The sequence below is a fragment of the Electrona antarctica genome, assembly GCF_951216825.1.
Source record: "Electrona antarctica genome assembly, chromosome: 17".
Taxonomy (NCBI): domain Eukaryota; kingdom Metazoa; phylum Chordata; class Actinopteri; order Myctophiformes; family Myctophidae; genus Electrona; species Electrona antarctica.
The window spans coordinates 6,079,375-6,104,196 of NC_136798.1; the positions used below are offsets into that span (position 1 = coordinate 6,079,375).

The following is a 24,822-nucleotide window of genomic DNA, read 5'->3' on the forward strand; positions in this document are numbered from 1 at the left end:
CAGCCCTCGCCTTCAGCTCAAAAATATACATATCGTAAGCGTATAGCGTAATATCAGGTTAATGAAAATAAGAAACACTAGATGTTAGACCTGTTGTTCATCACTAAAACACCAAATTTAGAACCACAGGAGAGCTTTATTATGTCACATTATACTTACAGTATTATGCAATATGTTGTAGCTTAAAACATGTTTTTAACAGAGAAATGCCGTTTTGTCTGCAGGATATCCTGGAAATAGTGGATGTCATCATTGATGAAGCAGCAACAGAATCCTGGTTCATTTTAAACACCAACAAAACCCTCAATGCCAGCTCAAAGTTTCTAATTTCATTGGAAAGTATCATCGACGCCTTGGAAGGGGAGTTTAATATATCAACCGACCTCATTCTGCTGGACAGAACAAGATTCAACAACTCGTACCAGGCGGACATTAACTCTAGTGTCACCCTCAACATTCTAAACACCAGTGCTACCAACCTCTTCATTACCACCATTGTCTTCCCCCTCAACAGCATCCTGCCTCCCAGGAATGCCAGCTTCAATACCACCAGCAACGAAACCAGCTATGAGAACACCATCAATGGCAAAGTTCTGATGGTCAAGCTGAACACCACGGTTGAAAATGTGATAATAACTTTTGACAAACAAAACACGTCGTTGACATTGAGCCCACAGTGCGTCTTCTGGAACTTCGCACTCTTTGATAACCTCGGCGGATGGGACCACGAGGGGTGTGCTTTTGTGTCAGACATAAATGATACCGTCGCCTGTAACTGCACCCACCTAACCTCCTTCACAATTCTTATGTCGATTGACATTCCCCCAGAAATTAAAGAGTTACTGGACATAATCTCGTACATTGGCGTAGGGATATCAATGGGATGCTTGGTCATTTGTCTCATCGTTGAGGGAGTCGTTTGGAAGGCCATGACCAGAAACAGCACCTCATACATGCGTCATGTTTGTATTGTGAACATTGCGGTGTCTCTGCTCATTGCAAACATCTGGTTCATCATTGGATCAGCAATTGCCGACAACCCCCTTGAAAATCCAGGGGAAGATTACAGAGTTCCAGTCGCTCCATGCCGCGCAGCAACATTTTTCATACACTTTTTCTACCTTGCCCTGTTCTTTTGGATGCTTGTGTCTGGCCTTCTCCTGTTTTACCGAACCATCATGGTCTTCTCCCAGATGTCTAAATCAACCATGCTGGCCATCGGTTTCTGTTTGGGCTACGGAGGCCCTTTAATTATAGCAGTCGTCACCATTGCCTCTACAGCGGGCAACAATGGCTACATCAGAGAATACAACGCTTGTTGGCTAAACTGGCACAAGACGAAAGCCCTACTTGCGTTCGTGATTCCTGCCTTGACCATTGTTTTTATAAACTTCATAATTCTAATCGTGGTCTTGTACAAAATGCTGAGGAGAGGTGTGGGTGACCAGTCAGATGAAACGAATGCGATAGTTGTCGTCGCAAGATGCTTGGCCATTTTGACTCCTTTCTTTGGATTGACTTGGGGTCTGGGAGTGGGAACTATGACATCTCCAACAAATATTGGAATCCATATTGCCTTCGCATTCTTCAACTCATTACAGGTAATGCAAAAGCATATAGGCTAATAATGTTCCTACTTATATTGATCCCAAATGACTTGCCATGGGGTCTATTTTGAGGGGTGCTAGCCCCTCCTATGCCCAGCTTTGTTTGTGTGAATTTTAGCGATGATTTGATTGGCTGAGGATACATATTGCGGATAAAAAGTGAGGGCAGAAAATTTAAGACGCAAATTGTGATTGTCCGGAATGAGATGTATGATGATAAGAGCGCCCCTCACTTCACAGTTCACAGTTCACACAGGTGTGATTTGTCAGAAATGCCCCTGTTGTCCAGTTTCCCTCCTCTCTATCACAGTCTCGTAAATCATGTTTTGGGGTGAGCGTTCAAAGTGACTGTACTGGCCAATCACAGTGCGTCTTTTCCGGGACTTGGCAAAACACATAACAGCATAACATCTGTGGGACAACCAAGGCATGGATGTTTGTAATGGCAGCTAATAACACATTCATGAAACAAGCAAAAACAAAAAAACACATTTGACCGCAACAAATTGCATAAAAGCAATATTACTTATTGCCTCCGCTCTATGCTATGAGGGCTGCTGTGGTCTGCTGGGGAAACTTCAATTCCGCAAAGTTATGGCAAGAGCTGTGACATTTTTAACCAAATAATTATTGGGCAAAAAAAGATCACAGACAAACATTTAGTTTTTTATTGGGCATGAATTTATAGGCCTACTATACATTACTATACTGATGTATACAACCATCAATAAAACACTTCTTTATTTATTTCATTTAGGGTTTCTTCATTTTAGTGTTTGGGACACTGTTGGATTCAAAGGTATGTTGTAATATACAAATATAGAACATACACTAATGCAGATGCATACTAAACTATATTAAAATAAAACATTTGCTTTGTTTTAAAAAGTATGTATTTTGTTGTATAACATTCAAACACTCTGCCTACAGATCCGAGCTGCCTTATTAAGACATCTACCTGCAGGAAGTACAGGCACCGGCTCTAATCAAACAAGAGTAAGTGCATTTGAAAATCAGTAGTTTTTAATACCACAGTTAGTTCCACTAGCATCAGTTTGCCATTTGGCTTTTCTTTTGCAGTTTCCCCCCATTTTCTCATTTTTTTTCCGCTGGTGTGAAATTGGCCTACTGTGCACTGTCAACCAATAACAACCAGTAAGACGCCCTGAGGGCGAGAAGCGACCACGCTGGCGCTTTGCCATGGGGGGTCAGATCAACATATGGAATGAATTCTGTACTGGCCATATATGGAGCGTGTTTTGAGTGTACATGGTTTGATGAGGACAGATCAACATATGGAATGTCAGAACAGGCCAGCTCCATATATGGAGATCTAAGGGTGGCAGCGGTGTCTTGAATGTGCAGGGTTTGATGAGGTCTGGCCATATATGGAGCGTGTTTTGAGTGTACAGGGTTTGATGAGGACAGATCAACATATGGAATGAACAGGCCAGCTCAATATATGGAGATCTAAGGGTGGCAGTCTCTTGAGTGTACAGGGTTTGATGAGGGCCCAGGTAGGGCCAGGCCTAAATCTTTGAGTTTTCGATGAGGGTTTGATGAGGTCAGTGTCGTGATCTTCATATATGGAGATGGCCATATATGGAGACGGCCATATATGGGGCGTCAACCATATATGGATGGCCGTATATGGAGCATCTACCATACAGTATATGGTGGTGTGACGTGTCACGCAGTGTGATGTCACGAGGCGTGATGTCACGAGGCGTGATGTCACGAGGCGTCATGAGCTGACAACCATATGAGTGTGACCTGACTGACGGACAGGTTTTGCAGGTTTTCATAGTAATGTGCGACCTACAGTCGCAATTAACACTTCTTTGACTGTGTTGACCTCGAAATGGAGCAAGCATTTTACCTTTGTCACTTAATCTTATTTAGAAAAATATATATGAATATGAATTGAAACATACAAGCGATGCCATGTGGAATGCAGGTAGCCACGAGGCAAGAGTCTCCTACTCTCCTCCATTGAAAGAGTGCTTTCTTCTGTCACAAGTAAAATGCCAAGCTATTGCAGCTCACACCAGATGGACTAAATTATAATTTGGTCACTTAGCTTCTAGACTTCCACAAGGACATACAAATTAATGTTGCTATGATAATTTTGAGTGTTTCATTCTCCATTAGTAACCCTCCCCACCAGAACAACCAGTAGGAGGCGCTAGTGCACTGACAACTGTCAAGGACACAAGTGAAGCGCCTCTTTAATGGCTTGCATTGTGTGAACACATTCTTATAGTTACTGGTCCATGTTTTCCATACAGAGTACAAGTGGTGGTATTGCTTCCTCTGGATTAAACTTCTTCAGGAGAATACGCGGTGGAAGGCGAAGTAAGTTGCATCATGTTTAATAATAATAGATTCACTGATCTAACCGGCGGCGGTGGCTCAGGGGTAGAGTGGCCGGATGTAAACCGTGAGGTTGCCAGTTCGAACCCGGGCTCCCCCAGAGTTAGCGTCGAAGTGTCCTTGAGCAAGACACTGAACCCCTAATTGCTCCTGATGTGCTGGTTGGTGCCTTGCATGGTTTCCGTTGCCATCGGCGTATGAATGCGTGTGTGAATGGGTGAATGTAATACAATCTATGCAAAGTGCCTTGGAATATATAAATGCACCATTTACGGGCCGTAGCCAAACACACATTAATTTGGAGGTCCTTCATGACACAAAGAAGTTTGAGAACCACTTATAGATATTTTGCAGATTGAATGAGCCATTTTACTAAAACATTTCTTGTTCTCCAGATATCTACCATGTGTCAGGAGCCGACAACACAATCAATTCTGTTCCGACGGAAACATTCATTAGTACCAACAATTAATGCAGTTTGTTAGCAATTGGCATGTCGATACTATTCATTAAAAGTGTATTTATTTATTTTTTGTGTTTTGTTTAACGGTTAAAGCTCTATTATATAGCCTATTCCAATAGTAATCAATGGTGTATTGTTTGTTCAGGAACAGGTTTCTCCAGTAAATTTACTATTTGCGCCAACGTTTGATTTTGAACTTGAGCCAAGACAAAAACCACGTCTGGTCGGGAGCTGTCGTACGCTTTGTCCTCACCTGTTTTTCTGTCGTAGAACAGCGGAGCAGCATTGTTTGACCAGCTGAGAGGCTGTCACAGGCATCTAAACATATGTATTCACTCCTAAAATGTTTATATAAAACTGTATAGGTATATATGGGCTAAATACATATAAGATGTGTCTTTGTGTCATATGAAATTAGTAGGAGATTTCCAACTTTACAAGTAATTAAAATCGCGCAATTAAAAACAATGTTTTGTCAATGTTGCAAGCCATTTAAACAGTGTTTTGCATGAGCGCATACATGCGAGGATTTGGGCTGTCTGTGCTGAAATATTTCCATGACGGGCCGTTGGAGAGTAGGCTACTATAGGCTAGTGCAGCTGCGGAGAGTCCCAACGTGGGTAGCCTATACTGTAGCCTAATCTACAGCAGGCCAATGTCTTTCTGGAGTTACTGTATGTGCAATCTCCTCCTCGTTTAATAAACCTGACGCGTCGCTCGAATGCCAAATGTACCGTACCAGCGCAAGTGGGAACAGCATCGGAGATAGGTAGGCTACCCAGCCAGCCCACCACCACCAGTGCCCAGCCACTGCAGCGACTGCGAGGCAATCTAAATACTGTCGAACGTGCGGTGCATGGTCAGTTGGTCACGGTCACGGACGGACCACAGTGATAGAGAGAGACAGACAGACAGGACAGGAGGAGCACCTATGCAAAACAGCAGCGTGTGTGTGCCTATTTGTTATTTAATTCATGGTTCACAGGTTCAGGTTTTCGTTCACTAATATATCTTGTTGTATATTAAATTAAAAATACTTTAATAATTGAATATACAACTAACAACACACAGTGACAGTTGCTTGCAAATTGCGATATGTGCGTGCGTGCGTGCGGGGGGGGTGAGGCAGGCAGCAAGGGAAGCCAAGCGAGAGGAGAAACAGACAGGGTAGGCCTTTATACAGCTTTATTTAATTCATGCAGGTTTATTTATTTAAGATACAACAAGTTGCAAGTTGCCTTAGTTGCGTGTGCGTGCGTCTGTGTATGAGAGAGGGGTCAGCGAGGGAACCTTTTTTTTTCTTCCTGTAACCATGGTTTCCAGGTCGTATGGCAGTTGTTCATGTCGCAAAAACGAGGGCGAGGCTTGATTTCATAGGGCGTGCCAGATTGATTTCAGCCGTCACATTTATCACTGCTAGGAATGAAATTAGGAAGAAACAGCTGTCTGCGATCACTTTGTAAATGCCGACCCGACGTGGGTGTACTACGAATCCTACACTCGAATTTGGGGCAGATTTTACACTCGATTGATAAATGAGGGCCTAGGTCTGGTCTCGCTCCACCCTACATCTTTGATCTAATCTCCCCCTATGTCCCAACTCGCTGTCTGAGATCATCAAGCAAAGAGCTTATAGATCCCCAAGTCTGTAACTTAAAGACCAAAGGAGATCTTTCAGCACCAACACTTTGGAATGCACTGCCCTTGGCCTTGGAGATCAAGCATGCTGAATCTGTCTCCTCTTTTAAATCCCTACTGAAAATGCACTTTTATAGATTAGCCTTCAGTGCCAACTCCTATTAATCATTTTTTATTTAATTTCACTGATTATTGAAATGTCTTCTGTTGCTTATTTTATTTTGCTGACTATTGAAATGTTTCCTGTTGCATTGTTCTGTTGTTTGTATCCTTATGTCATGTGTATTGTGTAAAGCACTTGTAACACAATTTTGAAAGGTGCTATATAAAGAAAGTTTTATTATTTACTCTATATAGCAATGATTGCTATAGGGATATAGGGCTATTTAACACTTACTTTAATTTATGAATATCACTTACATCACCTGCAAATTGTAATGCACAAGGTTTGCTGTCAGTGCACCCCTTTGAGGAGTGTGTGGGTCAATATGTCAATGGGGTGGGTGGGGGGTAGGCCTATGGGTAAAGTTAATTGAGAATCTGTCCACATCAAGGATGCAGCACAGTGGTCCTCGCCTCGGTCACAACAAAGCACTTTAAAACAGTGGTGTTGAATGAAGGTAGGCCTAATGGTATTACTCCTGTGTCTTGAGCCATTGTCCTCTTCTGTCTTAACCACATTAAAGGTATATTCAGTGATTTGACTTAATTCAAATATCACTTATTTTATCTTTTTTTCTGGATAATCCTCCCTACTATAGAGTGTGCTGACCATAATAAGGAAATCCTCCCTGTCCCCAGTGAGCCCCTGGGGTCAAAAAACCCTAGTTTCAGTTTTGGCGGCGGGTGGCAAAACCTTCATCCAATCAGGATGAGAGGGGCCTTCCTCCAATCATGATCGAGTGGGGGCGGGCCTTGGTGCACATGCTGTTGGCCTGTTGCACTTCCCCCAACTGTAGAGCGTGCATGTGCACATTTTGTTACCGGGGCGGACTGGGTGGTTTTCCAAATCACCCAAATCACTGAATGCTCCTTTAAAAATGGCGTCCCTATTTTGGGAAAATAAAAAGTAGAGAGAAAGAATCCCACACACTGTCTTCACTTGAGATGAGATTTTATTTGAGCAACGTTTCGGTCGTCAGACCTTCATCAGGTCATCAGGTCGTCAGACCTTCATCAGGTCATCAGGTCATCAGATGCCTGATGAAGGTCTGACGACCGAAACGTTGCTCAGATAAAATCTCATCTCAAGTGAAGATTCTTTCTCTCTACTTATCAGTTCCTGTTATCCGACGCACCTGTCCATTGTAGGTGTGCAGAAGGACTCTTTTCTTATGGGAAAATAAAAATAAAACAGCAAAACTTGCACATTGGCTATTGTACTGTTGATTGTACAATGAAATGTTTACTGCTGTTTCAGGCCCAGTGGTGGTGGCACATCTTGCACATTGCATGGCTATTTTTGCTATTTGTTGTACAATGAAATATAGGGTTTATATGGTTAAGACTGCTTTGCCAGGCCCAGTGTTGGCACAGATGTGAATTTGTGAAAGGCATTGCTGTTGGTCCAATGCAGTTGCTTACCGGCCGTGTCCTTGGTTTGCACCCCAGTCGTGCAACAGATGTGGTCCAAGTGCGCTTATAGTACTAGCCTATGGCCAGAGCCCCGAATCCCAAGGCCACTATAGGCCTAGGCTATATAGACAGTTGGGTGGGACTTGCCATGCCAGAGATAGGTTTAAGAGCTCCATAAAGCTATATCTTGGAGATGTGGACATGCATGCTTCCTATTGCCATAGGAGAGTATGCCACCAGATTGTTGTTGTATGTTAATGTGTGAACTTTGCCGAATAATGTATTGTATTTGTATTTATTTTAAATAATAATCTATTTTTTAAGTCAACAAAATGCATACATTGTACAATGTAATTAAACAGCTTCAAGGTCTCTGTTGTCCAATTGCTGTCTGTAGGGACAGTGTCCAGACCCTATCCTAACAATCCACTCTCTTATGACAATGACATGCAGGACTCAGGACTCAGTAGTAGTACAGTATAAAACAATACAATTGGTATTAAAAGTGGTAAAGTGTATGGTGTGCTGTGCTTCTGCAGTGACGCGGTTTTCCATTATAAATAATAATTCCAAAATAAAAGTCCATGAATAAAGATAATAGGCAATTTGTAACCGTGAATGTGAATAACAATAGATAATTGTATGTATCCTCCTAACTTTGTTCTTCAATGTTTATTTTATGAAAAAGGAAAATAATTAAAAAAAAGGTTTATGAGAAATGTGTTTATCCGCCCGTTAGCTCTGATCCATATAGCTCTAATGATGCCGTTAATGCAACCGCATTAGTATGGACCAGAGCCATGTGAAGATCATTAGAATAGATGGGGAAGAGTGGCCAATGAAATGGCACGAAAAACACGGTCATCCTGACATTTCAGCCGCCAGATTAGCAGGTGAGTTGAGTTCAGACAATGCCCATACAGTAGCTGTCATCACAAATGTGATGAGGTCAGCACATTTGGGCACATTTGGGCAAGTAGCTATGGCCGAATTTAGCCCAAGGAGTATTTTCGTGCAAAACTCATGCTTGGAATGGATTCAGCGTCATGAAAACCCCCTAGTTTGACATATCACATGCTACTTAAAGTATAATGAAATTTTGAATTATATATATATATTGGTTGATAATGGTACCCCAACTTTCAGCAGCTGTCACAAAGTTTCCCAAGGGAGTTGGGTTGGAACACATTTTTCTGTGATAGTAGACACCCACATCTGTGAAGAAAGCTAGTGGTTTTGCAGATTTGCCACAACTTTACCTAACTACTAGGCCCAGCCAAAAAATAGTTGGTGTATTGTGTTTTATCAACTGGCTTTGTGAGGAGCGGAGCGGAGACTGTCAAGACATTGTGGGCACGTTCGGAAATACCGCACCACGCGCGCGCGTGTGTGTGCGTGCGTGCGTGCGTGTACGTCGCCCACCAATACCAAAACAACACATTGAACAAACACAGCACAAGTTAGCGAAAATTGTGGAGAAACATGGAGGAGAAACTAAGACCACGGCAAAGAAAAGGGAATGCAGTTACAACAACAAGGACTGGGGAAGTATTTATCTGAGTAAAGCCAGTGCAAGACTCAACACACAACGTGCTGCTGCTCAAAAGGAGGCTGCCTTCACTATGTTGATCATCGTATGGAACCAAAACAAGATTCCAACACAGATAATAAGGTAACAGTAGCTTAAATAACTAGTGTTTATACCACACAGTGCAACACATTGGTTCCTTATTGGTTGTAATTAATTTCTGCACAATCAAATCAAAGTCTCTTGGTTGGTTGGTTGGTGTATTGTCCAGTTGTATTGGTTGGTGTGTTGTCCAGTTGTATTGGTTGGTGTGTTGTCCAGTTGTATTGGTTGGTGTGTTGTGCAGTGGTATTGGTTGGTTGTATTGTCCAGTAAATAGTTCATTTAAATGCAGTTCTGACACCTGACATTTTTAGGAAATTGAAGGCAAAAATGCATATTAATTAATACAAAAATGACTTATTTATTTAATTAATTAAAAAATGGTGTGTGCCCAGGCAGATATGGCCAGGCCAAGGTAATAATTAATTCCTGCATACACCACTGATGCAGAGCTTTAAAACTGGGTAGGGAGGCTCAGGAATGACACCAAGTTGCAAAAACGTTGACATTTTATTCACATCAGATTTAAAACTGCATGTTTTAGCCACATCAATTTATTCTGATCTTCCTCAGTAAATTATAATTCCATTTTTGGACTTAAAATAAATAAATACACAGCACACAAGTTGACACAACACTACAAAAAGAGCTTACAGAAATCTCAATAAGAATTGGTATTAAAAGAGGGAGGACCAACATACTAATAAATTAGTGGGTTGTGTGCCAACTTGCGCCTTGCACACAAGTAGGCCATACAAGTAATTATAATAACATGCAACTAGTCCATACTCCATACCCGGTGTAGAGCCCAAATCCCTATACTTGGGTGCTACTGGTTGCCGACGAAGTTCAGACGTGTGATCAAAATAACTGAAATCAAAACGTTTGACGAGTTCATATTAAGTTATGTTTATTATTATCTGACCAAAGTCCTATACTTTTGTTCTATAGATACAAAATAAACAAACGCACAGGATACAGAACATGTTCACAGTCTGACAACACCTGAGACTGATTAGGGCCAGGGTTAAATACCCTCTCTCCCTGTAACCATGGCTACCTTGATTGGCAAATTGACAATGAAACCTAGAAAACAATATGGTGGCTCAAATGGCTCTTACGCTACATACTAATTCCTACACGGGTTGTGTTTATAACCACGCCCCCGGGCAAGTTAAGTTTACTGAGGTTAAGGTTAAGGGTTAGGTTTAGGTATAGTTTTACTGAGGTTAAGGTTAGGGTTAGGTTTAGGTATAGTTTTACTGAGGTTAAGGTTAGGGTTAGGTTTAGGCTGTCAATCACAGCGACTGGCCAATCACAGCGCGTCGACTGCACAACCCGTGTAGGCTTTGGTATGTTGCGGCTCTTACACCTGGGGTTGTGCGAACTCAAAGTATTATGTGCTGTGCTCTGTTCGAATACTGGACAACTCACCCCGGTGAGTTGTCTTCACTTTCTGACATGTCGGGGTGAGTTGTCTGTACTTTCCGCTGGGGCGAGTTGGGCGAGAAAGTACGGACAGCTAACCCCGAAAGTCCAGACAACTCACCCCGGTGAGTTGTCTTCACTTTCTGACATTGCGGGGTGAGTTGTCTGTACTTTCCGTGGCACCCATTACAGTAGGCCTAATGCAATTTCGGATCTAACTATCGGTTCCTACAGACGTGCGCAGTCACGGCTAATTATTTATTTATTTAACAGTAAAATCCGGTGAAACACTTGTAAGTAAGGAGTAGAGCGTCTCTCTCTCTATGCAGCATTGAGGGGGGGGGGGGGGGGGGGGGGGGGGGGGTCGTTTGTGGATAATGTTTGCGCTTCAAAGGCAGAGTCTCACGGCTGTACAAAGTTGCTAATTAGACTGCACTCCCAACGGACGCATGATCAATCAATCACAGTTCTAATAGGCCTACTTATACTGACTGAATTACATCTGAATAGCAAAGCAATATTGACCCCCCCCCAACAACGATGATGATATGGCTACTGCTAGTTATACATTAGCATGTGAGAAATTACAAGTGACCTTATATAACCATTCAGCCACACACACACACACACACACACACACACACACACACACACACACACACACACACACACACACACACACACACACACACACACACACACACACACACACACACACACACACACTTTAATTCAGGAAGATAAGGTTGATTATATATAGGATAAATGGGATAAATCATTCAGATTATACAAGGAAATGAGTGGAATCAGAGGTTTAAAGACATTTTCAACAATTTAAGATCTCCATTTTGGCAGGAATATGCTTGGAAGATGGAAACAATGTTGCACATTCATCTAATCATATGGGTAGGCTACTGGGTAGCCTACAAACAATAATGTTTGTATTTGTAAGGTTTATTCAATGTATGAATTTGACCTTGACATACTTAAAGGGGAATATCACTCATTTTCGACATTTTACTGTGTCATAAATATATTTACATCTGTAGCCTATATTGCGACTGTGCTATCATGCCTTGACTTAATTATACTTATATATTATTGTAGAAATTGTTGTTGTTGTTGTAAAGTTCTGAAAATAGACTACTTCAATATCCAATAGGAACTATGTCACCATTAGTTCAGTAAAGTATATAAAAGAGCTCAAAGGCTACATATTCAGTCAGACAACTCACCCCGAAAGTGAAGACAACTCACCCCGAAAGTGGCCGAAAGTGAAGACATCTCACCCCCGAAAGTGAAGACATCTCACCCCTGGTGAGTTGTCCGGACGTTCGGGGTGAGTTGTCACCAAAAGTGGCAAAAGGGGTGAGTTGTCTTGTTACCCTCTGTTCACTTCATGTAGGACCTGTCACCTGGGTTATATCCTCTTAGCAGATTTTGTATTGACCTGTTTTTAAACATTTTCAATCAATCAAAGGACAAAAACTGTTAAAAAAAGTCCCCCAAGGGGTCTGCAAAGCATTCTGCAAAGCATTCACCTCACCTCACCTGGTGTGTGTGTGTGTGTGTGTGTGTGTGTGTGTGTGTGTGTGTGTGTGTGTGTGTGTGTGTGTGTGTGTGTGTGTGTGTGTGTGTGTGTGTGTGTGTGTGCATGTGTGTGTGTGTGCGTGCGTGCGTGCGTGTGTGCGAGAGACAAGTCTGACAACCTGTCAATACGACCCGACATGGAATCATCGGCATGCATCTGAGCCAATTTCTTGACTCGAGTTACTGGTAGCCTTTGTTGCAGGTAAACTCATGCCTGCCTCACATCACAGATAACTATCGCACTGCCAGAAACATATCTAATAAATCTTCCTCGTGTGACACACCATGAAGTAAACAGCCACATACTCAACAAGAGAAGGAACAGATTACGAAACTAATGGGGAAAACCCATCATTCTTGCACAAAGATGTGAACAAGGAAGAAACCTGACAATGGGTAGCCGACATAAGTCCGAACTGTCCGATAGTGTAGAGTAACTATATATACCTTACTCAAAATGAAAAAGTACTTGATTATTTCAATTTCATGCTAATTTAAATTTCTATTCTAGCCTACATCTCAGAGGGAAATATTGTAGCCTTCTTTTTACTGGACTTTTGACTTGTTTGCTTTAGTTCAAGAATTCGTTACTTTGCAGATTTAACTAGAAATGCGCTCTCGAGATGCCAACTTGCGCCTTGCTCACAAGTAGAACACGAATGGTTTTCTTTTTTTGTGAATTAATAATTCATCCAAATCCTGCTGTCCCTCCATATTTGAGCAAGACATCATTCAGGCTAAAAACTTGCTAGACCAAACGGTTTTTCTCCAGTCTAAATTATTTTACAATAATAACAACAACAATAATAATTACAAAAAAATGTAACTGTGGAATGCATGGTACTCTGTAGGCTACTTGCTGCTGCAGCATGATTGACTACAATCAAGGCTGTCACTCACTACGTTGCTCTCAGCACTGCAGGAGTCAAGGAAGGCAGACAGAAAATCGTTTGGAGCCTTGGAGGGAGAATGCCCATTCTGTATTTTAATAATAATAATAATAATAATAATAATAGCTCAAATTTATATAGCGCTTTTCTAAATACCCAAAGTGCTTTACATAAGAACACTAGGAACAGACTTTATTAGGAAAAAAACAAAGCAAAACATAACAGAAACAACAACAGTACAAGGTTAAAAAGATAAAAGGATAAACGAGGGAACAGGGGACATCCTATCCAGACCTCAGCTGGGGAAAGCTATCCTGAAGAGGTGAGTTTTGAGTGAGGTTTTGAATGAGAGGAGAGAGGGAGCAACTCTGAGATGGTTGGGGAGTTCATTCCAGAGTTGTGGGGCCGAAACGTATAATGCCGGGAGGCCCTGTCCCCCCAGGTGCGGTACTTGGCCTTGCGGACCTTCAGGAGATTGGCTTCACTGGACCTGAGGGAGCGGAGGGGGGCATAAGGTTCGAGAAGATCGGAGAGGTAGGGGGGAGCCAGGTTATTGAGAGCTTTGTAGGTGGTGAGCAGGACTTTGTAGTGAATTCTTTGTTTGACGGGGAGCCAGTGTAGGTCATGGAGGACGGGTGTAATGTGGTCTCTGGAGCGTGTACTGGTGAGCAGGCTGAGTGTTTGAGTCATTTTTCAACAGTTGCTAAAAGTTCAAAATAACATTTAAACAAGTCTGTTGCTAATTTTGTAGCTAAACATTGCCAGGGTATTCTGAAATGTTGTTTCGATTAGCCTATACCCACTGAACCACACTTAGTTAGTAGCTCCAGGCTCAGCTTGAAAGAGGAGGTGGTGAGTAGCAATTAATTACTTCCTTTGTTCGTTCATTCATTCGTTCATTCATTCATTCATTCATTCATTCATTCATTCATTCATTCATTCATTCATTCATTCATTCATTCATTCATTCATAATTATTACAGAACCACTGCACCACATATTGGCATTGGGGAACGGGGACCCTCAAACTGTCTGCCAAAGCAGCTCACTCCAAAACCAGCTAGTTCTCCCCCTCTCATGCAAGAAATGAACAATAGCAGTAGCTATTGCTTTGTTCTAAACAATATATATATATATATATATATATATATATATATATAGACCAGACCCACATGAACGCACCCAGGGTGCCGTCCCGATTCCGGCGAGCTGCCCTGCGTCCGAAACGGTTGAGAAATGAGTTATCGTCACTGTACTGTACTGGCACACCCGAAATCACCATATATACAGTTAATATTTGCGTGTGTGTTTGGGTGTGTGTTAGGTTGTGCACAGGTGGTGAAAAACAACCATGCTGTTTTCGTGCTCGTGTGTGTGTGTGTGTGTGTGTGTGTGTGTGTGTGTGTGTGTGTGTGTGTCACATTTAGTTTGTATAAAAGTAAATATTACAATAATGCTAAAATAATATCAAATAACAGCCCTGAAGGCTCATTTCCTTTGTGGTCCAGTTTATTCAATTCACCAAGACATATACAATACAAGAAAACATCAGTATATCCATGGTTCACATGACACTCACACTTTACGAGCGTCATGATGGAATTTCACTCTGTTTTGTGCACCTTGTAAATGTATATTTACAATGTTAACGTCTACAAAAATGTTCAGATTTTCTTTGGTGAAAATATTTTGTATAGAGAGGAAAAAAGGAATGGATCAGTAATAGACTAGCCTCGGAGACCACAGACGTTTTTGTAGATAGAAAATGAGATAGAGTGGCTGGCATCTCCCTAAGGGATAGGGCGAGAAGTTCAGTCACACGAGAGAAACTCGGAGTAGAACCGCTGCTCCTTCGCCTGGAAAGGAGCCAGCTTAGGTGGTTCGGGCATCTGGTCAGGATGCCTCTCGGGTGTCTCCCTAGGGACGTCCTCGAGGCACGTCCTTAGAGTATATATTAATAGACGGCACCGGATTTCTCCTCCCATCCACTTGCATTTAGTTGCTCAAAAGCACATGAGGCGATTTCACTCCTCCTTCCGGGTAGGAACAGAGTGCATTCTGGGATTGATTGGGCCAAACACATGAACGCGCTGGCCGTTGACTATCATTGCACGCATTCAGCGTTCACGTGTCATCATGAACGTGCGCAATGATAGTCAACCGACCAGCGCGTTCATGTGTTTGGCCCAGCGCTGCAATACCAAATTCGGCCACTATGTCCATTTCGCCTCAGGGTTTCCTCCGGGTGCCGTCTCTATTAATATATACTCTAAGGGCACGTCCCACTGGGAGGAGACCCCGGGGCAGACCAAGACACAGTTGGAGGAAACACATAGACTCACTGGCCTTGGAACGTCTTGGGATCCCCCAGGAGGAAGTCACAAAATGTTGAAACACTCTGGTGGAGCTGTTGCCCCCGCGACCCGACTACGGATAAGTGGTTGAAGATGGATGGATGGATGGAGAATGAGATAGAGAGATATAGATAGAGAGTCCTGTCGTACCCCGGTCATTTAAGGTTCAAGTGGTTATAAGAAATCCACAACGTTAATTGGAAAGTATTCTATTCTATTCTATTCTATTCTATTCTATTCTATTCTAGGCAAATCCTTTTCATGCTGAAAGGTTAATCTGGCATACAGTTTACACGGTTTACAATATAAACACAAATCAGGACATAACATACAGTTGAAAAGGGCACAGAGGTAGTTAAGAGTGCATTGCAGTAAGTACAGTATGTACTTCTCCTAGACCTAGATGGAGTTCCGTTCATGGCTGACAACCCATCTACAATTTAACCATAGTTACTAGGACAGTAGTTGACAGGTGGGCCATTGTCTCTGGGCCAAACTGCAGCTCTGAGTTCCTGCACAGTTTAGCCTGGGACCGCAAAGTACCGAGTTACCATGAGGAGAGAGATATAACTGTGTGCACACACACACTCGCATGCACGAATTGCACGCACTCGCATGCATGCACGCACGCACGCACGCATGCACGCACGCACGCACGCACGCACGCACGCACGCACACACACACACACACACACACACACACACAAACATGCATCAAACTCTAGTCTCTGTCTAAAAAAATTATTAAACCTGTTTAACAGGTGAGTAGACCTTAATTACCATATTTCAGGAAGTATTTGTTTCTTCCCGCAACTCATATCACGTTGCGGGTGGTGGGAATGCCGGTAAACTCTGTGGACTATACTCAATATAGGATGTTATACAAGCTATGACAGAGCTCTGTCAATTTCAAGGGGAGGATTATTAGCTGGAGAGGGACAAACTCCCCCATGGTAAGAAAGCTGTGTCAAAATATTGGTGTTGGTATATTAGTGTAATAGTGTAATTTAAGTGAAGAGACAATCGTCAGTAATGTAGAACATGCCGGCACAGTGCCAGTGAGTGACTACTGTTTTGATTGATTGATTGAAGAATTTATTAACAGTTTGCAGAATTACAGTACATTTCAAGCACAAACTCAATACAAAGGCTGTTAACTGTGAGTGGACGACCCAATTAAGCATTACACTTGTTTCCAATAGGGTCCACCATGTTCAAATCATCAAAACATTTAGAGACGTACAAATAGACACTTCTATAGACAGAACAGGAATTCATCATAAAGGAGGTAAAAAGGGAAAAGAAACATATACAGTGAGGGAAAAAAGGGGTGGGCGGTGGGGGGGATTCACGTTCAGCTCCGTTAATTTGTTTGTTTTCCTTGGAGGAGCTGCGTTGGGTCCCCAAGTCGGCTCCGTGGCCGTACCTTGAGTTGGCTGTGTGGCCGTGACCGTCTCTTGTGTTGTCCTTGCGATGGGTGCCCTTTGAGAGTGGTTTTGAAGGAGTCAAGGGATTCGCATGTCTTAATGACAGTTGGTAGGGCGTTCCACATTTTGGTGGCATAGGAGCGAAAATAATTTAGTCCCTTGTTTGTGCCGAATCTGGGTTGTACATGGTTCGTTGCACTCCCTCTGGTGTTGTGGGTGTGGACTTCGTTAACATTAAGGAAGTATCTAGACAGGTACATGGGTATCTTGGTGGTGTATCGAATCTTGTGGACCAGACCCATTGCAAGATGCTGTACTCTGTCGTCGACCCTAAGCCATTCCAGCCTGTCGAAGTGGGCAGGGGTGAGGTGGGTTCGGGGGGCTAGGTCAAGTAGGAGCCTGACCAGTTTGTTTTGGGAAGTCTGGAGCCTGGTTTTAAGGGCCTTTGAGGTGCTGTGGTACCAGGAGGTGCATGCATAGTCAAAGAAACCCTGTACAAGGGCTCCCGTTAGGGTCTTCAAGGGGTTTTTGTTGACCAGTGAGGAGATCCTGTAAAGGAATCTTGTTCTATGGTTGACCTTTTTGATTACGTTGGTGGCCATTTTATCACCGGAAAGATTAGCCTCCAGGATGGAACCTAGGTAGGTAATTTCATCTTTACGTGTGATAACATTGTCACCCACTCTAACCAAGAAGCCATTTGCCTTGCTGAGATTACTATTAGAGCCAAAGAGAATGGATTCAGTTGAGGGCCTTTTCAACCTGCAGTTTGTTCCTGTCCGAGACTAGCAGTGCCGAGTCATCTGCGAACAGGAACAAGTTGCAGTCACAAGCTGAAGTCATGTCGTTAACATATATTAGGAACAGTAAAGGTCCTAGTATGCTCCCTTGTGGAACGCCACAGCTCACTGGGAGGGGGGGGGGGGGGGGGCAGTATTCCATTCACCTCCACCATCTGTTCTCTCCCCTCCAGGTAGGATTTAACCACAAACCATTAGAATTAAGCCAACATTTATGAGGAAGTAAGCTATAAAGGACTGTGATTTGAGGTATTTGATCTCACTGAAAACAGGTGCTGTATATAGTATACAGATGCAGTGATTGTTCTTCATTCTCTATGTCAACATGGCTGGCAGTGGCGACCTGGTTCATCAGTATTGTTGATTCGCGCCCAACTTGCTGTAGTGGGGGTATGCTTTTCTGCTATGTGAAATAATCATGCATTGCCTTTAAAGTAAATGGCTACATGTTTTTGTAACTAACAAAAAAAGAAAGAAAAATAGTTCTCATCAATAATCACACATACGTGCACATTTACTCTTTTCTCACATTTATTTTTCCTTCATTTCCCATTAGATATCCACACTACAGTATTTGTTTTCAAAATGACCAACTGGTTGCCTAAATGGAGCTACATTTGAACTTGACCACTGACAGTGAACACTATCGACTAATAAACCATCAAGGGTAAGTACAATGAACGGGTTGTTTCCAACAGCTACCCATGAAAACGGGGAATTTTATTTTACTTTACAAATGCTCTATTATGAATTGTATATTATATGTTCTAACCAATTAGTATTAGTAGGCTACTGTATGTTGTATTTTCAGCCACTTGCTCACCCTATAACTGAAAAAGTTCTTTATCTAATTCTAAGCTACCATTTCTTAACCACACAGAACCCACTCAATATATCTAACATAACCAGAGTCAACATTGTGAGGAAAGGGCTCAGAATTCTATTTAACCATTTACTCTCAAACTTTTCTAAATTATTTTGAAATCTACTTGTAAGTCCAAACATTGAAAATAATTGAAAATAAATAAAAACAAGACTATCTATAAACTCATATATATGTTGGATTGCGAGTTTACAGATTGGCTATTTTCGAAAATTAAATATTTGAAAATGACATTTTTGGGGTTGTGCGTGTATGAAATGGGGGGGAAAGGATAACAATAAAGGATGCTGATTGTTAATTCCTAATGTTTGTATAGTGGTGGACTGGGAAGAAAAATCAGGCTCTGCCTGAATTTAAATAATGGAAGTACCAAAATCTGTGCAAATTGAGTGAAAACAAAAAACAATTTAGTTATACTCGAAGCTTTCAATCTGAAATGTAACATGTCGGGTTTCTGCTGGCCCACACTCGCTTTGCGAGTCCTTTGTAAGAGGAAGTATAATAACTTGGCACCATGCATGCCTTATTGACACCAACATAATTTGGTCTCTACTGTCTTCATACACATCCTTTCTGTCGGCCATTTGAAGTGTTAAACACTGGTGTAACACCACTGTAGCGCCCCATATGTGTGCAATTTAGTTTTTCTTTGTGTGACTATTCTCATGCCAGTCCCCTGATCAGTGTTTGTGACAAGTTTGGTGCGGATTGGAGAAACGGTGCGACTGTGGCACATGTGTGCATGTGACATGGCCCATAGTGTGACTATTGTCATGGCAGACCCCTATATGTGCCAGGTTTAGTGCGGTTTGGAGGAACGGTGCACCTGTGACACCCATGGGGCCCCTTGGGTCCAGATGTGGTCTCTTGTGTGACTATTTTCAAGTCAGGCCCCTGAACAGTGTTTGTGCCAAGTTTGGTGAGGATCGGAGAAATGCTGTGCCTCTTAAGTCCGGATGACGTTTGAGATGTCCACCAGTCCTCACACACACTCACCCTCTAGGCAATTCACTCAACTCACGATACGATTCGTATCACGATATGAGGTTCACGATACGATCTTTCACGATATTAAAAAATATATATATTTTAAAGAATTACCGTTTTTAAAATTTTATATAATTTATCTTCCCCCCTGAGATTTTTTATTTAACTACATTGCAAAAAAGTAGCATTACTTTTGACAGTGCGGAAACATAATTGCCTTCCTTGATGAGTATCAACGACCATCATCACCTGGGCACAGTCACAGACACACACAGCTCCCCTCTACAGTGCTCTACTACTGAAAGTGACTATCATTTCTCTCCAAAAGCACTTGAATATGATGGAATATGACTAAAGCTTTTTATTTTGAAAATCGATTTTTTTATTTCAATGAATCGATTCATATCGTCGGGATTAATATCGATATACGATATATCGTTACATGCCTAAAAATAAACAATATGTATGTTGGAGACTTGGAGTTAATCAAACGTGGGCTTGCACCGGCAGACTTCAATGAATGTTTTGATTATGCTGCGATTATAACTTTAGAAAATGACACAGTTGTCGTTGGCGGATTCCTATTTTTTATTTTATATTTTTAATGAATGGCTTGTCACAACATGAGTCACAGTAGTGGGTATAATACAGAATGCTGTGGATTAACATGTGGTGTGCCACTCAGTATGTTGATGTACAGGTGTGGGAGTTACGGTACTCCACATCATTGTTTTGAGGTCAGGAGTCTGAGCCTGCTTGCATTTGTCCGATGGTAACAAAAACAGTTCAGTGCTCAGGTGACCGGGGACTCTGATGATCCTCTGGGCCTTCACCCGACTCCTTTGGGTGTACTGTAGAGTAGAGGTCCTGGCATTGCTAGAAGCTCCACCTTGGTCATGTGCTACTGTACCTGAAATCTAAAAAATAAGTCCTACTGTATGTGTATGATTACGTACAATATACCCGGAGGTGTGAATAGACAATGTATTGTAAGTTGCATTATGTTTTGCCATTCACCATCAAAGCTGACACCCGAGTTCACTTCCTAACACCATTGCCTCCGGCTTGGCTGCATGGCCACTCCAACGAACTCAATCGTTTCTTTCTTTTCTTTTCTAACCACATGAACGCTACAGTTAACATCCCTATTCTAACATACCTATCATGTCATGATAGGTGAACATTGGGTGAAGATAGTTTCTGCAACACATCCATTCTCACAACACGCAATCAGGTTGCGGCACGTTGTGAGTTTATATTTGGTGTGTAGAGGGAAAAAAGAAAGGTACACCCTGGGGGTACAAAGTATATGGTTTAAGTGTTTGTTTGACCTTCCCCTTATTTCGTTCTCTCTGATCTTCTTGACAGGAATGGCAATATTAATGAATATCTGCATCGTCATTGGCCTTCTAGTGACGTGCTATATTTTGGAAACACAGGAAGTTTTTGAGATTCCAAGCCCGGCTCCACAGGTAGGCCTGTTGTGTTTATGGTACACACTCTATATATACATAGCTAATGTTGTCCGCAAAACACGGGTAAGGAACCCAAAGTCAATAGCTACGTCATGCCGAGCCCACCCTCCTAACCACTGCACCTCCATCCGACCCACTGCACGCACACGGCAGTGTCGTCACGGACTTACCCTCTGCGTCGTTCCACCGCTATCTCCTCATGTCGCGCCGGCCTCGGAGCCACAACACCACCCGCGGAACAATGCTCATCGCACTGCCACCAAAGTTGCCTCCCTTCCACACTCATGCCGGCAATGCATTTCTTTACTACACTCATTATCGCCAAAAGCACCCACACCCACGCACGCACAGTCGCACACATGCCATCGGCCCCCGTTGCATGTTGGGAGGGACACATATTAATGTATGGAAACTGTTTCCTGTGCGACAGTACAGTACAGTACAGTACAGTACAGTACAGTACAGTACAGTACAGTACAGTACAGTACAGTACAGTACAGTACAGTACAGTACAGTACAGTATACTATTCCCGCTAGGTTGCCACAATTGCTGCTTTCAAGCAACATGGCATATATATAGAAACATTGCAACTTGCCCTGCTTGTTAGTGTTAAAAAAACACTAACAGGGCCACTCAGCCAGGTTGCCACGTTTTCACTAGCCACGCAACTGGGTATATGAAAACATCATGGGTTGCCATGTTTGCATTTCCAAGTACAAAAAACAAAAACCCAATCGCCCTCACGCAATTGCCTTCTTCCCATTGGCGACGCGTGGTGCTAGGATGAGCGGTCCGAAGGCCCGCAAAATTCTATGAGGTACAACAGTAAATGTGGGCAAGGACAAGATCCATTATTGTTGTTCATGGCCTGCGTGTCCCTGGATAAATTAACACTGAGGATGTTACAATTTAGCCTACCGGATATTCATTTGAGTAAAATTACATCCTTGTTTGCATATAAAACAAAACTGTTTTCAAGCTAAACTCGGTACCAGTCAAACAATGAATGGATCATTTAGATTTGCTCAAGTTAATCAAGTCTTTATTCTATTCTCAGGGGCCCGATGTTGAAGACTCGCTACCTCACATCAGAGAGAGAAGGAATGGTTAGTACAATGTACTGTATATACAGTAGAGACATTTTGATAAGCAACAATTAGAGTGGATGCACAATGAAGTAATTTTATGTAAACATTGCTGTAATAGGTGGCTTAATGTCAATTCATGAAATTGGAATGAAATCGTTAAAGGACAACTTTTTTCAACAAATTTCTGTGTGAAAGCCTGATAATATACTGTAGCTATAAGCTACATTAAGGGGTTAACGGTGTGGCTCTGTGGCAGGCTATCTAGAAGGTGTGTGTGTGCGTGTGTGCGTGTGTGTGTGTGTGTGTGTGTGTGTGTGTGTGTGTGTGTGTGTGTGTGTGTGTGTGTGTGCGCGTGTGCGTGCGTGCATATTGTGTGTGGAGCTCATATTATTGCAAACCGCTAGTCTGATCAGTATCCAATTTCTCATGAATACTGCCAGTAGGCCACCGAACCTTTTTCACTTACAGTACCTTTTATGATTTTTGAGATCCTGAGATCCCATGTGGATAGGTCGCACAGCTCATAGTCACGATGCAAAACACTTTTATTAAATACCAACGTTTCGGCACCTGAGTGCCTTCTTTAGGGTAATTCAAAAAACATATAAATGCTGATGAGCTTGAAAAACTGCGGATTTGTCCTTTAAGTAGCCTCAGAAACCGCAGGTGTTTATCCTTTAAGTAGAAGAATAACGGACAAACAAGAATAGCAATTTTAGGTGTACATTTTTGACTGCTAGTATTAGTATATCTCTTCCAACAAACTCTACTGTAGGCTATATTTTAGTCACTGTTGTTGGAGGTTCATACTGTACCCATTTATGTTTTCTACCCTGACAGTGCTTCCAAATCAATGGAACTATATCATTGATGTTGAGGTGAATGCATCAAGCACTGAAATATTAGACCAGATTCGCTCTGCTGGAAGCTTCCCTCTGCAAATTAATATTGACACAGAAATCACAGACATCGAAATCACCACTGGTGAGTATTGTAGCTACAAAACAAGTTCAGTGACTTCATTCTAAAAGAAAGTATTGCAACTTCAAGGACACTTCGGTGAGTCAAGTGCATTCAAGAAAGTCAGCATGCACTCCTGACATTCTCCAGTTTCTTTGAACTCTTCTGACCTGTGCACCCGGTCAATTTGTGACTGAGTTGTTCTCACATTTTTTCTAGTTTTACTGTAGCTACAAACAACACACTTACGTTAATTTAACTGCAGCACATTAGCAGATTACATAAGCAATAAATGGTGTTAGATGTTAGCATTGTGTTACATCGTGTCCTACTCAAGGTCAGACTTTTGCAGACAGCCATGTTTTAACCTGCTGTAGTTTATTTTAACCTGAACTACAAAACCACCATAGGGTTTCATCCCCCTTTTAATCTAAGTATTTTGTAGGCTAATAACTAATAAGTGAAAAATAATTAAATTAAATAATGAAGTGCAAAAAATATTTTCACATATGGTATAGAGGTATAGTAATTTCAATACTACAATACTAATATTTCTTGCCTGTAGCCATTATTATTAGGAGCAGTATCAATATTCAAATTGAAAGAAACATCTCTGCTTCCAGTGTGCGCTCCAAATGGCAATGGGTACCAGTGTAGATGTGAGGAGCAGTATGGTTGGCCCTACATCAGCTGTATCACTTATGGAGCCTGTGATAACATCACCACCAGTGGCATCTGCAAATGCATCGATGCCATTCCAACTGATGGACAGTACTGTAAGCCCATATCAGGTAATCGCATCATTCTTTCAAACATGGGAATGCATCAATTCACACCAAAATATATGTTACATATCTCAAAAGATAAGATATCAAGGACTTTCTGTAAACATTAGATCACTGACAATTATTTTGAGATGTGTGCAGTGTTGGTATGACTAACAGATCTGATATAACAAGCAAGCTTATCATACGTATATAGTCTGGTGTATGATCAAAGATATACGCCTGGGCTCGGATGCTGGAAAAAGTCAGCAGTAACAAACATACGCCCACTGCTTTGAACTGTTGAACACCATGATCATGATAAGTTGATAACAACCCGTACGAAGGACCGGCCCAAACGGCCTTCTGCTGTTATTTCTTTAATTTTACACATGTTGATTCCATCCAGTTTTAGCCCATTGACTGAATTTATATCACCAGATGTGTCAGTAGGTGGAGTAAGTGAGACTATTAAGCTGGATACGCGCTACGAGAAATGTAGGTCAATTTTGGGTTGCCGTACGTGCCCTGCCTGAGCTTAGATGGGGAATGTAGCCTAGATCAACAGGATACACTGCATTGTGTGCGGCGTGTGCGCTGTGCTGTAATATTACAGAGAATAAACCAACAAGTTGAGCATGTTTCAGGCTACACGACGCATTTTGACCGCATTTAACTGGTTGAAAGAGAATGAGAGATGAAAGAGATGGCTGATAGTGTAGGTAGGCTAGTAACTTTATCTGATATGATCAGTGTCACTGTGCTTGTACATTCTGTACTGTAGGTGTAATATAGATATTACACCTACAGTAGACTGTACAAGCACCTACAGTACAGACTGTACAAGCACAGTGACACAACGTAGCAACGTAGATCTACGTTGCTACCA

The 24,822-nt window shown here is 42.1% G+C and overlaps 1 protein-coding gene across 1 annotated transcript in view; it reads left to right on the plus strand.

Annotated features, from left to right (window-relative positions):
* Positions 1–500: 500 nt before the first annotated feature.
* The window catches only part of LOC306940585 (adhesion G-protein coupled receptor F1-like), a gene marked incomplete at its 5' end in the record, with an annotated part of 277,235 nt that continues 252,913 nt past the window's right edge, over positions 501–24,822 (plus strand). The window contains one exon of the mRNA XM_079525682.1: positions 501–1,601. Coding sequence (XP_079381808.1) covers positions 501–1,601 — 1,101 coding nt within the window. The remainder of the gene's footprint in view (positions 1,602–24,822) is intronic.